This window comes from Bacillus rossius, chromosome 5 (genome assembly GCF_032445375.1).
Source record: "Bacillus rossius redtenbacheri isolate Brsri chromosome 5, Brsri_v3, whole genome shotgun sequence".
Lineage (NCBI taxonomy): Eukaryota > Metazoa > Arthropoda > Insecta > Phasmatodea > Bacillidae > Bacillus > Bacillus rossius.
In genome coordinates, this window is record NC_086333.1 from 78,686,132 (window position 1) to 78,700,123 (window position 13,992).

At 35.7% G+C, this 13,992-nt stretch overlaps 1 protein-coding gene across 2 annotated transcripts; it reads left to right on the forward strand.

Annotated features, from left to right (window-relative positions):
• Window positions 1-1,429: 1,429 nt before the first annotated feature.
• On the forward strand, window positions 1,430-12,466 carry LOC134532076 (DNA-directed RNA polymerases I, II, and III subunit RPABC2). 2 transcript variants are annotated; one of them, XM_063368274.1, is made up of 3 exons: window positions 1,430-1,511; window positions 1,636-1,672; window positions 11,201-12,466. In XM_063368274.1, the coding sequence occupies exons 1-3, from the start codon at window positions 1,432-1,434 to the stop codon at window positions 11,597-11,599; spliced, it is 516 nt and encodes a 171-aa protein (XP_063224344.1). In that variant the 5' UTR covers window positions 1,430-1,431; the 3' UTR covers window positions 11,600-12,466. The 2 variants fall into 2 exon arrangements, with proteins under 2 accessions (XP_063224344.1, XP_063224345.1); XM_063368275.1 differs by lacking the exon at window positions 1,636-1,672 and having other exon boundaries at window positions 1,440-1,511.
• Window positions 12,467-13,992: the final 1,526 nt, after the last annotated feature.

Consider the following 13,992-nt stretch of genomic DNA (forward strand, 5'->3'; position numbering starts at 1 on the left):
CCCGACGCGACTAGTCACACGCGCAGCTCACTTCCTCAGTGGCGGCTCACGATTCTTATGCGCGTGAGGGGCAGACTCGTATACGTGACGCGAAAGTTACAAAAGACACTCTGACATGGCACACGATATTTTGAAGCACAATACACTACACTAATACCTAGCTCTGGATAAACTGGGCTAGCAACACGTAGGCCCGTGTCTCCGGCGACTCTACGTGGTGTCTAGGTGTGTCCCAGGGACTGAATCGTTATTAAGTTTGGTGGCGCACTGCCGTACGACGGTGATACATAAGCCCTGACATGACGAATTACACTTAGGCGAACAACTATTCCACTAATACATTACACTTGATAAACTGGGCTAGCAGCACGTAGGCCCGTGTCTCCGGCGACTCTACGTGGTGTCTAGGTATGTCCCAGGGACTGAATCGTTATTAAATTTGATGGCACGTGTCGCCTGCTGGCTGCCCCGTGTGGGCCAAAACTAAGTAGCCTGTAGGCTAGGTTGGGCGTGAAGCGCCGACGTAAAACCACATACTCTCCCCACAGTACTTACGTATGACGTAGAACACTCATCTAGGAGCACTGATTGAATTAAGTTAAATACCTCATGGTAAATTTAGGCCGACCGCGGAACTGTACAAAAGGTTGAAAAGAAATTACACTATTGAAAACTACATGTCGGTAACTGCAAAGGTTGAAGGTTCCGCGTTGCGCGCAGGCTGCCGGCCTGGGTGAGCTCTTGAAGGACACTGCCTGTGTCGCCGCGCGCGACCCCCCTCCCCCTCCAGCCATCCCGCGGAAACGTGTGAATTTCGCGGGAAACTGAACCGGCCAGGTTCGGGACAAATCGCACGGTGAAACATGGTTTTGCAAAGACTGAATTATTAATTAATGAAAAATAATGTTTAATAAAATCCTGTGGAACAACATAATTATAACAATTTGTTGTAGTGCGGCGGAAGGATATGCCACACCCGGCCGGATCCTTCCGCCGGCGCAGCACTCGTTGCACGGCGATCGCCTCAACGCACGCACTTCACTTAGCTGCGCGCACGGGCGCGTTCGGTGCACACGCTTCTAGGAGACGTTGATGAGGCATAGCGGTCTATGCGACATAGAGGAGCATTGGCGGTCGGCGTCAAAGTTTACTTAGAATAAGGAAAACAACTTTATTTTCTCTTTTAAATAGTTCTAGTTGTCCACTCGACTCTCTAATACCGATTTATAAAAATAAAAACATTGTTATAATCAGGCTATAATTTACATTTGTTTCTATAGTTATAAATTAATTTTATTATTAAATTTAATATTTACACTGGCTTTGCTTTTATTTAAATTTTATGTTTCATAGTAGATATTTCCCTTTTTATTTATATTTTTCAGTTTATTTGCCGCTTATTTAATTCCAGTGGCGAATGTTTCAGAGAGAATGAAATATGATTATATCCTCTTTGCATTACTTTCCTGCGTCGTTGATCGGCGTGTTCTTTGTTCAACCAAGAGAAAGCCGTAGGTTGTTTGTATATTTTTTGTGATAGCTTTTGATGAAATTAATTTTTCTTTAAGTGAGTTGTTTGTTACGTATTCACGTGTCAGAAGTATTATTTTGCTAGGTGTGTTTTTTTCGTTCCAGGTCAAGTCTTAATTCGTCTGTCAACAGAAAAAATAAGGCAAGATTAATTGTAGGCTTGTTTGATTTGATGTAGTTTGCTGTGTTATTTATTTAAAAATCAAATAGTTTTACAATTTAATGTTTATAAGTAGTAATTACATCAGCCAAGAATATTGGTGCGTGGTAACTGATGTGTCGTAACGGTTAACGGAAGTTGTGGCGTCGTTTAGGCGGCACGTAGAAGCCATGTCGAATATTTGGACCACGTGCTGCGTTAGATTGATGCTAATTGAAGCAAAGTTTTGCTTTTCAAACCTCATTCCTTCAGTAAATTTACCTTTTTCATAAATGTTAAAATACAAGGAAAACCTTTTTATAGACATTGTGTTGCAGGTGTTGATTACTTGTGAATGTGCTAATTTGGGCGGGAAGTTGCAAATCGAGATTAGAGGCTACGTTTGCGATTACCCGTAATTTTCTTCTAGATTTGGAGCAATTATTATTTTAAAAAAATTCTGAAAATTATATTTTTTAAGTTCCTCTCCTTGTATTTGATGATACTGTTGAAGGGCACTGTGATATTTAAAGTTGTTTTCTTATAGTTTTGAATAGATGGTTTGGTTAGGTACATGCAAAATACTGGTTTCGTTGGTTACATTAAAATACTTTTTTTCTGGTTATTTGTCAGAATTTTTAGTTTTAAACATTTGAAATATTTCAGATGTTATTGTAGGACACAGTTTTTAGGAAGTGTATATAGATCCTGATACCAATATAATAATATTGGCTGTATCCGAATACTGGCCTAATGGATCCCTTAGCTAAGGGATCCACTAAAAGTGCATCGTAGTGGACGCGGCCATCGTTGTGTTGAATCCGAATTCTCACAAGGGATGCCGATGCATCCCTTCACGCATCCACTAATTCGAGATTTCTAGGGATGCGACACTCGCATCCACTAACGCGTCCCTACATCCATTAGCTTCGGAATCGGGTTTTATTTTGTTTGTGTATAATATTACTTCAGATTTTCAGCATAATATTTGTTTAAAACATTATAAGCGAAAGTGATAACTTAAACAGAGACAAATGAAGACGTTAATAAATATAATAAAAATACGAATTTAAACTTAAAGGATAATTCAAAACTCTTAAGTATTTTTAAAGTTTACAATTTATAAAATGTATTTTATTTGGATCGCTAACATCTATAACATACACGTTACATTATTTTTTAATTGGTAGGTATTTATTATTTACGTTTTGCTGAATATTCGTAGATATTCCTACACAAAATGGCTGCGTGAACATTAGTACGACTGACAGTCAACAGGTGGTGCTAGTAGTAAAAGTATTCGGATACTATCCATCCATTAGAAATGCGTCCTCTACATTGTGGCTGCATTTGCTAAGGGATGTAGGGATGTGTGTGCTAAGGACGCATTCCTTTGTATTCGGATACAGCCATTGATGATTTACCAACATGGTGCCCCTGACTTTATTACCACCTTACATTCTTCTGTGACTAACTCAGGAATGTGGGTGTTTTGGGCAGGGAACATTCTTATAGTACATGATACCGTAAATGTATTCTGTATACTAATGTTCTTTTCTCAACTTTTTTTTTTGAAAACGAAGCATATTAATATTCCTAATCCAAAACGCCTTTTCCGGCACTTTTACCATACAAACGTAGATGTAATTTCTTCAGCATAGTCTTGTTGTCGACTTTGGTAAATATTTACTTGGGCGGTATTTCCGAAAAAAAATGTTAAAAATCTGAAAATACCTTTATTTTATGCTCTTCAACTTCCTCTTTTCATTAAAATCGGCGGAGATTAGAAATTCCAAATACTTTAGGAGATATCGAATTTTTAAATTTCTTCATATGTAGTTGAGCGGTATTTGCGAAAAAAAATGTTAAAAATCCGAAAATACCTTTATTATATGCTCTTCAAATTCCTCTTTTCATTAAAAGCGGTGGAGATTAGAAATTCCAAATACTTTAGGAGATATTGAATTTTTAAATTTCAGCACAAAACCAGTGCATTCCTGTGGCGTGCGTGCACCATTGTTTCTTGTTTACGTACGAGTATCTATTTTTTTTTTATTGGATAATGATGTCATGTGATTGTTCGTGATAGGCCAGAATTCAAATGAACTAATACGTGATTATTTAGTTCAATTATTGTTTAAAACGGTGTATAATTACCGCCTCCAACTTAGGTGAGTTTTTAACATTTCTAATTTTAAAGTCTTATTTGTTATTTTGATATTGTTGCGCAAGTAATAAGTAACAAAAAAATTTACGTGAGTTGTAACTGTACATCCTTTGTTACGGGTTTGTTAGGTAAGGTCAGTTACATTATAAATAATTTAAAACTAAAGAATAATTAAAATTAATTCACATTATTTTTAATATCACCTTAGTTTGAAAGTATTTATAATGTAACTGACCTGACCTAATCGACCATTTTAGTTTACTGTTCACCGTCTGTCCGGGTTTGTTTGGTCAGGTCAGTTACATTATAAATATTTTAAAACTAAACAGCCATTAAAATTAATTCACAAAATAATTTTTAATGTCGGCTTAGTTTGAAAGTATTAATAATGTAACTGACCTGACCTAATCAACCATTTTATTAATTACGCATTCACGATTCACGTATTCACGAACACCCGGCAAAATAACAAAAATGGCGCCGCTCGAATGGTTCCACAGGTCTTGTATTGCAAAATTAAAAAATTCGATATCTCCTAAAGTATTTGGAATTTCTTATCTCCGCCGCTTTTAATGAAAAGAGGAAGTTGAAGAGCATATGATAAAGGTATTTCCGGATTTTTAACATTTATTTTCGCAAATACCGCTCAACTACATATGATGAAATTTAAAAATTCGATATCTCCTAAAGTATTTGGAATTTCTTACCTCCGCCGCTTTGAATGAAAAGAGGAAGTTGAAGAGCATAAAATAAAGGTATTTTCGGATTTTTAACATTTTTTTTCGGAAATACAGCCCAAGTAAATATTTACCTCGACTTTGATATCTCTACCATATGGCTACGTAAACGTATATATATATTTATGTTGACCAACCTTCACCAGAACTTTTGCTTTGTTTTTTCCCTTCATTGATTTCAAAACTAACTCTGAAAAAAAAAAAGCATTTCTTTACATTACCTGCTTTTTTGATTCACCTAACCATACAAACAATTTTTACCTAAAATCGCAAATTAAATGCTCAACACACCTCTCATCTAACTCTTTAAAAGAAATGCATTTAAAACACTTCATATCACAAACATTTTAAAAGCCATTAAAAACCACTTTCCTTTCTTGGCTTTATAGCAATAATTGTCTACTGTCAATATTTCCTGTGGTTATTTCCACTTTTATCCAACAAATTTGTTTTACCTACTTATTATTGTGTAAATATTTTATCACTTCATTAAAATCTTTAATTCTACTTATTTACTGAGGTAAATATGTAGTGTACGGGTTGGCGCCAAAAAAAATCGTACAAATCTGAAATAACTTTCATTATATGCTCTTTTACGTCCTCTTTTCATAACTGCATGCGGAGATAAGAAATTCCAATTACTTTTGGAGATATTGCCGTTCTTATTTTGCAATACAAGACCTATGTAATCATTCGAACGTAGCCATTTTATATTTTTCCGTGTGCGCCTGAATGCCTAAATAACAGAAATTTTCAGTTAGGTAAGCTTAGTTACATTATAAATACTTAAAATTAAACGCAAATTAAAAATAATATCAATTTATTTTACTAGTTGTATAGTTTTAAGTATTTATGATGTAACTGACCTGAACTAACAAAACGGGACAAAGGTAGATTAGGTCAGGTCAGCTACATTATAAATACTTTGAAACTGAACGGACATTAAAAATAATAAAATTAATTTTAATGGTTGTTTAGTTTTAAAGTATTTATAATGTAGCTGACCTAACCTAACAAACCGGAACAAAGGATTAACAGTAGGAACGAACGAAAAAATTTGAAACCTTAAAAACTCACCTAAGTTAAAGGCGGCCTATTGGTTCATTTGAATATTGAACTATCACGTGACAACATTATCCAAAAAAAAAAAATAATAAATTGATACTCGTAAACAAAAAACAATGGTGATAGCCGTGTGAATGTGCAGGTATAGTGATTAAAATTTAAAAATTTGATATCTCCAAAAGTAATTGGAATTTCTTATCTCCGCAGGCTGTAATGAAAAGAGGATGTAAAAGAGCATATAATAAAAGTTATTTCAGATTTTTATAAAAAAAAATTTTACAATAATTGAAATTTAAAAATTCTATATCTCCAAAAGTAATTGGAATTTCTTATCTCCGCAGGCGGTTATGAAAAGAGGACGTAAAAGAGCATATAATGAAAGTTATTTCAGATTTGTACAATTTTTTTTGGCGCTAACCCGTACACTACATATTTACCTTTACTTATTCTTCATTCCACAATAGCTCCATATCTCATACTATCATTCGTCTTTTTTTTCTTCACGGCGCTACTTTGGATTTCGCCATTGCTGATATTACTTACTATATATTGCTTTGTTCAGCAATACAGTTTATGATTGGCCAACTTCCATAATGTCATCATACATTTCTCTACTTTATTTCTGGTATTGTATTTTGAACTTGACCCAGGTTTTTTTTAAATATTTATTTCTAACATTTTAATTATACAGTTTGGTTATAACTTGTAAGGAATAGTTACCTTATTGTCTCCAAAATAAATAATTTATTGAAATTAGTTTTACTTAATAGTCATCAGTGCACGACTTGGGGAAAAGTTGGAAGTTGGACAACATTCTGCGTGTGTACTATTCTCCAATTAAGAGCTATCTGCTTCGATACGTTCAGCTTCTATGCCTGTGTGCTATTCACATCTGTCGGGAACTTTGTACAATGAGTCTGTGCTGTGTCGACTGTCTGCTGACTGATTTGGAATCTGTTTGGTATTGGTTAACCTGCATGTCCTGTGACTGCTGATCTTCAGCATTTTAGCAGACCTGAGCCATTATGGTGGGTTTTGATTAATTTTAAGTCTGTCTGTGGTATTGATGGATAGAGCATGCTATTGGTAGTCTAGTGAAATGAGTTATTAACCAATCAGATGACGGCATCAGTTGGTGAATTATTTAATAGGTTTAATTTGTGAATTTTGTAATAGAGAAAAATTCCTTAATATTTTGCAGAATGACCACAACGTAACGCAACAGCAATTCTTGTGTTGTGAACATACAGTTTTTACCCGCATGTCAATAAAAAATAAATTATTTTATATAAAATGTATCTTGCTGTTCAATACGCACCAAATGTAGGACAGTCATCAATGTTTGCAGGTTTATTTAATAAAAATATGTTTTAGAATAATTTGTTAAATGAAAATATAACATTCAGTTGTAAAAATCACTGAGTAAACATATTTAAGATATTTCACAGATAAATTTAGTAAACAAAACTTTAAAAACACAAGTTTAATATAATTATGAATGCACCAGCTTAACAGTCTTTACAAAACAAAATTCTGACATATTTCATTAACGCCGTACTAGTGATGTGGATGAAATGGAAAATATTTCTGATTGAAAATTCTGACATGTCCCCTATTTTTGTCGGCTGACATCAAAGATTTGTTGAGATTGATTGGTGAGAAATTTTCGTGTGAACACAGTTGCACTATTGAGAGTCCAGCATTACTTTTTTTTAATTTGAACATTATTCAGGGTGTCTACTGACCCTGGAAAACCTGGAAAAATCAGGGAATATTGTAATCAGGGAATAATCAGGGAAAAATCAGAGAATTTTGTTAAAAATCAGGGAATTTTTGTTTGGTAGGTTGTAGTTGTCAATACGTTTTTTGTTTATTGATCTGCTTGCATTGACGTAGCATCAAGTGTATCGCGTCCCATTATTTTATTTTTGGATGGAAAATAACGAACAGTTCCCACGTCCATTTTCTTTTATTTACCATCGAATTCGGAAGTGGCGTTATCACGTGATACAAACTGGTTCAAGCTGGTCTGTTATCCTGCTGATGTACGTACTGCAGCATGTGCTTCCCACGTTCGGATTATACCGACAGGTGCATTTAATTTTAAGTATCTATGGATGCCCTCAACGTAAACTGGGCATTTTTGTTAGCTTTGAAAATACATATCACAGACACTTTTGGTGAAGATTCGCCATCGTTGCTAGAAATTGGTAGCTGTGGACTTCATACGGTCCATGGTGCTTTCAAAACTGGAATTTCTGCTATACAATTGGATGTTGTTAGTTTTTTCAGGCACAGTTACTATTTGTTTATGCATGTACCTGCAAGGAGGGCAGATTACATTAGAATAACTGGATCAGAGCTTTTTTCCAAGAAATTTTGTGCAATCAGATGGAATACTGCAGTTGCTGAGCGTGCCATGAAAACTTTACCCCACCTAAAGAAATTTGTTAGTGAAGTTTCTATTTCATCTGTGTCTTTCAGTGTAGTGAAAAGTGCTCTTGAAGATAATCTTCTAGAAGTAAAATTGACATTCTTCTACTCTGGCATCAGAGCTGGAATTGTTTCTCACAATGTTCCAAAGTGAAGCACCCATGGCACCTTTTCTCTATGATTCACTGGTAGACATTTTATTAGCTTTGACAGGAAAGTTTTTAAAACCAGAGGTACTGAAGAGCTTTAGGGAGAAATGCAATGTATCTCAATTGGATGTAGATAACCAGGAAAATCTATTGACTGCTAACAATATCAAGTTGGGTTATGCAATATGCCATGCCATCAAGAAAGAGAAAGTACCATTAAAGTCTGTCCTGTTACTGAAAAATGATGTTAGGACTTGTCTAAACGTTATGGTAAAAAAACTCAAGACAAAAGTCCCCTGAAGTTCAAACTTACCAAGGGAATTTCCTGCTTATGTCCGTCTGTGGCTTTAAATTCGGGTGTGAGGAAACAGCGTGTGAATTACAGTTTAGAATGTTGTCTTCAAAACAAGTGGCTATAAGGACAAGAAGCTGGTAACATTGAGTGATCATATCAGTTGGTATGTTCCTCGCAAGATTCTGAAGCACTGTTCTCGTCTTTTTCTTGAGAAGACTGGCGCTTTGATCACTTGTGGATGCTCATCCTTAAGGCACATACAGTAGCTGCCAAAACAGGCCTTCTAAAGTTTGTGAGTATGATGTTGGTACTTTCCAATGGAAATGCATCATTGGAAAGAGGATTTTCAGTGAATTCTAATCTGCTGACTGAAAACTTGCAGGAAGAAATACTGAACGCACTAAGACAGATGTACGACTTTGTTCAACGTTCTGGAGGTGTAGAGCATGTTGATATCACCAAGTCCATGTTACAGTATGTAAGAAATGCTAGTTGTAAGGAAGCCCTGCAAACAAAACAAAAAGAAAAGGAAGCTACAGACAAGAAGAAGGCAGAAAAAGAAGAGTTGAAGAGGAGATCAAGGCATTGCAGTTGAAGAAGGCTCGAGTGTTGGATTTGGCTCGTTCTGAAGCAAGTGCAATAGACGCAAAAGTTGAGTCACTACGAAATTGATGGGAGCTTCCTTTTACTTATGTTTTTGCTAAAGTAAGTGTGTGAAATATTTGTAGCAGCATGTTTTATTTGCCATCAATTGAGTCACTTTGGCCACGTTTGGAAGAAGGTATTTTTTTTTAATAATTTAAGTGAGTTGAAATATTTTGAAACCCGTCAATGTACTGTTATGCAGTTTTTTCAGTTTTGTGGAATGTCGTAATTGTGTTACAGAAAACCTGGAAAAATTCAGTTTTAGACCTGGAAAACCTGGAAAAATCAGGGAATTTCATTTACTAGATCTAGTAGACACCCTGATTATTGTATCATGAGCAGTGAATAAGATTAATAGATACTTTAAAATAAGCAGGATTTTGGAGTATTTTTTAATGTGTTACTGTTTCTTAAATTTGTAATGGTAATTTCCTAAGTTAACAGAGTTACCTGCAATGGAAAAAAAATTCCGAAAATGTTATTTTTGAGTACTATAGGCAGTCCTTCATTTTACTCTAAAACAGCGTTGTCTAATTCTTACTGAATTCTGAGAAACTCGTAGGTGGACATGACCAGATAGTGAAGAAAAATTTTAGTTTTAAAGCTATTAAAGATGAGAAAATATTATTGATTGTAAAATTAATAACACTGTAACAAATATATTACAGGGAACGTAATATCTTAACATCAATAGGTATTTAAGTTTCCAATTTGCTGAAAAAAAACAATTCTCCCAGACTTCATATAATTTTCCATTAACAAGTTTCCTAAAACAACACACAATCTATGTCAAATGCAGAGGGTTTTTGACGTACTAAATTAAAAGAGCAAGCAGCATGTACAACAGGATCATGCCATAAGGTCAAATGGACAGGATCTGCATATAACTATAAAAGTACAACTATTGGTGAACACTCACCTATGTCAGAGACGGATACATCTTATTTGATGTGGGCAGAAAATCTATACGTTCAATGTACTTAATAAATTCGCCAAACATACCAAGGGACATTCTGTCTCGCATCACGTCAAACTCCCATAAACACCACCTGTGCTTACATCAGAATATACAACAGTACAAAACCATTCAATTCTCTAAGAACAATTATAAATTTTTGATCCCAGCAACTTGAAGCTTTCATTCAGCAATCAGCACACCAAATAACATGTGAAAACGGGAATTAAATGTGACTATTCTTGCCTCTAACCCACTGCATGAGTCTAAATATATTTCTTAAAATATAAACAACTAAAATCTTCAATAATTGAAATTATTGTAAAATTTTAAATTAATTCTAATGAATATCACCTAAGGTAACCTCTTTTTATAATTGCAATTCTGTACATAACTATAAAACTACATTCATTATTAATAAATTACCACACTTGACACAACTACTAGCAAAACAAAACAAAAAAAACACCAAGTTAAAATGGTGCTAATGAAGTACGTATTTGAATCATTTGAACTGTAAACCTTTTGTAGATGATTGAAATCTGACATCTTGCATGCCTGTTGCAACACATTTACCACCGTGGTTAGTTAGAACTGATATATAACATTTCAAATGTCTGTTTTAGATTAAATATAGGTAAGAGACATGCAAAATTCGCGGGTTCATTTCGCGATGGGCTAGCATCAAAACAATAATACCTTCGTACTGCTTCTGCGATTGGCCCCTCATTTTATCCCGGGAACTGTGAGCCAATGGGCAACACTAAACCAAGAAAGTGCCGAATTACGGACAGCCCCTAGTTGAGACGTCTCACGCGTCAGTGGCCAATGAACAGGTGTCATTTCCGCGAGTATGTAAAGGACTGAGGTCTATCCTAAGAGGTCAATGAATCCGCGAATTTTGCAGGTCTCTAAATGTAGGCTATTATCTAGATGTTTTGTTTTTCGAAAGACCTGAAGCGTATCACTGTGGTTAATCGGGGTCACGTAGAATCGTTAGTGTATCCCAAGCTGAACATTGGGGGTCACGTAGAATCGCTGGTGTGTCCCGCCGGGAGACGTGACGGCGCGGCGGGGGGTTGCAGATGGCGGACGACTTTGACGCGGAGGACGCGGTGGACGACTTGGACGACGTGGAGGAGGACGAGAACATGGAGGAGCTGGACGCGCAGGAGGAGGAGGAGGGGGGCGAGGGCCTGGAGCTGGTGGCGCCCGGCGAGGCGGGGGGCGGAGTGCCCAAGGCGAAGCGCATCACCACGCGCTACATGACCAAGTACGAGCGGGCGCGGGTGCTGGGGACGCGGGCGCTGCAGATCGCCATGTGCGCGCCCGTCATGGTGGAGCTGGAGGGCGAGACGGACCCGCTGCAGATCGCCATGAAGGAGCTGAAGCAGCGCAAGATCCCCATCATCATCCGGCGCTACCTGCCCGACAACAGCTACGAGGACTGGGGCATCGACGAGCTCATCATCGTGGACCACTGAGGCCGGCCCCGTCTTCTCCGCCCTTCCCGTCCATTCATGTGGGCTTGTAAGATATACACGGTACTGAAACATGCTTAATCTAACATAATAATATACATACTTGTCATGAACACCATTAAACTGGACTTTGTCATATGAATATCTCATGGACTTGGTGGGTTTTCCTTGTACGCCCACGATATGTATTAATGTTTTATTATTATCCGCTCACGTAATCACAAGAGGGGTTCCTACCCCCTCCCCTCAAAAAAAAAACTATCATTGCAGAATCATAAAACACTGTTTTCATGATGATGTTAGTTTTTAAATAAGAATCGAAATATATATTAGCTTGGAGTATGAATCAACAAAATTTTGTACTCGGCCCATCCATAATTATAACTTATTTTCATTACTTAGTATTTTACTTCAATTAAGTTGCCTGTATGAATACCAAATTTTGTTTGGGTATTGTACTGTGCAGAAATGTTTTTAATCATCTAGACCAACATAAAGTAATGGTTCGTCATAAATAAAAAATTAATCTTCATTTTTTTTCCCTTCCAGAAACCATAGCATTTTATGTAGTTTCCGCAGTGTATAAACTTTTGAATCTAAATTGACTTTCTTTGGTAACATAATATCACCCTGTTTGGATGTGTTAATAAATACTGGCAATATCAATGTATGCTCATAATATTAATATTTTTTGCAGTAACAATTTATGTATATTATGTGGTAAAGTCTTGAAGTATGATTTCTTGGCTATGTAAACATGTAAAGCTGTTTAGTAGGTTATTTACTGTATATTTGTGTATGTCACCAAGAATTTTGTGTATTTATTTTGACAAACAAATTTTAATTATTAAAATATTTTCGTTTCAGTTATATAATCTTTTCTTGCAGCTCCATGTAATCATTCATTGTTGAAATCAACTTAGCATTGCCATTGAAGGTTTTTTTTCTTTCTGAAATTGATTTTTTTATTGCTCCAATTTGGATGTTGATATTAGTGCTCACAGATATATTCAGTGATGTGCACTGGTTTTTGTGACATTGAGGCTGTTTGTGGAGTGGGTGCGGAAGTATGTGCGTGGAATATGTATTGCATTATAAATAGGTAGGTGCCAGATGGATCTGTTCACACTGTCGGGCTTTCTCAAAAGGATTGTAAAGATACTGTCAGATGAGGTCCTAATGCAGTTTGCCCCCTCCTCCCAAAAGGCTCATGGCTCACTTTAATTTAATGCACATAACTTTATTGTTTAAGGTGTCACCGCACACACACACACACACACGCTGAATAAACACTTAAAAAAAAACTATTTGGACTAAAAGAATGGTCATTTGCTATTAGAATGTCCGCATGTGGACAGTGTGAATACTGTCTATGAGCAATTAGAACAGTGTCTTTAATCTTACGAATGTCAGTACAGGGGTGATATGGATCTCTTACATTGTCCATTCTGGGACAATCTTTTTTGTACTCTTCATGTTGATGTCGATTGATTGTAGATTTGAAAATATAGCTGTGCCTTTTTTGAAGTGAGAAATTTTTAAAGTGACATCGTAGCTATGATATTCAAATGTGTTATGGCATTATTATATGTGTTAGATTGCATGATGATTTTTTTCTAAAAGAATTGCTGCTGTATTACTGTATATACTCAAATGGAGGAAGAGGTTTTTATTTATGAAAACTGCTCTCAAAAACTTAGGTTGGCCTGGAATCATGCACCAAGAATAATCCAAGTTGACTTTAACATTAAAAAAATCAAACTAGGGTAAATTTATTTGACCATCCATAAAATGACTTCAAAATAATTTCTTAAGTTGAATTACCATGCATCTTGATTTTTATTTAGAGTATTGCAGTAAAATCAATTTTTGAATGCATGTAATTTTTTTCTCTCTCATATACTGAGAAAAGATGTAGACAGAATTTTTTTTGTTACAAGATAACCAACGTACATAGGAAAACAAATATGGCCACTGAATCAGGATGTGTTTAATTAATTCTAACAGCCTACAAATTAAAAAAAGAAGTGAAGCATGCTAAGGAACACACCCTTTGAATATTTATTCCTCAGGTTGGTGTGCTTGTTCTAGCTTCAAAATATACTCCTTCATAAATTAAATGTTAACCTCATTTGTATGACAGATAAATGCAAAACAGAATTCAATATTGTACCATTATCTGCCTGTTACTTTTTTTTTCTGTCGAAAAAATGAAACACTTGCATCTCGGGTTCCAAAACAAAAAAAGAAACTCTTGATAGTGTTACAATATCAAAAGTGTACATTATGCCAAAGAACAGGGTGGTAGTATAGGTTCTGCGAGAATATTGTGGGGTTGCAAAGAATGTATAAAAATGAGCAGCTGAATGAAAATGATTTAGTGAAAGTGATTATGT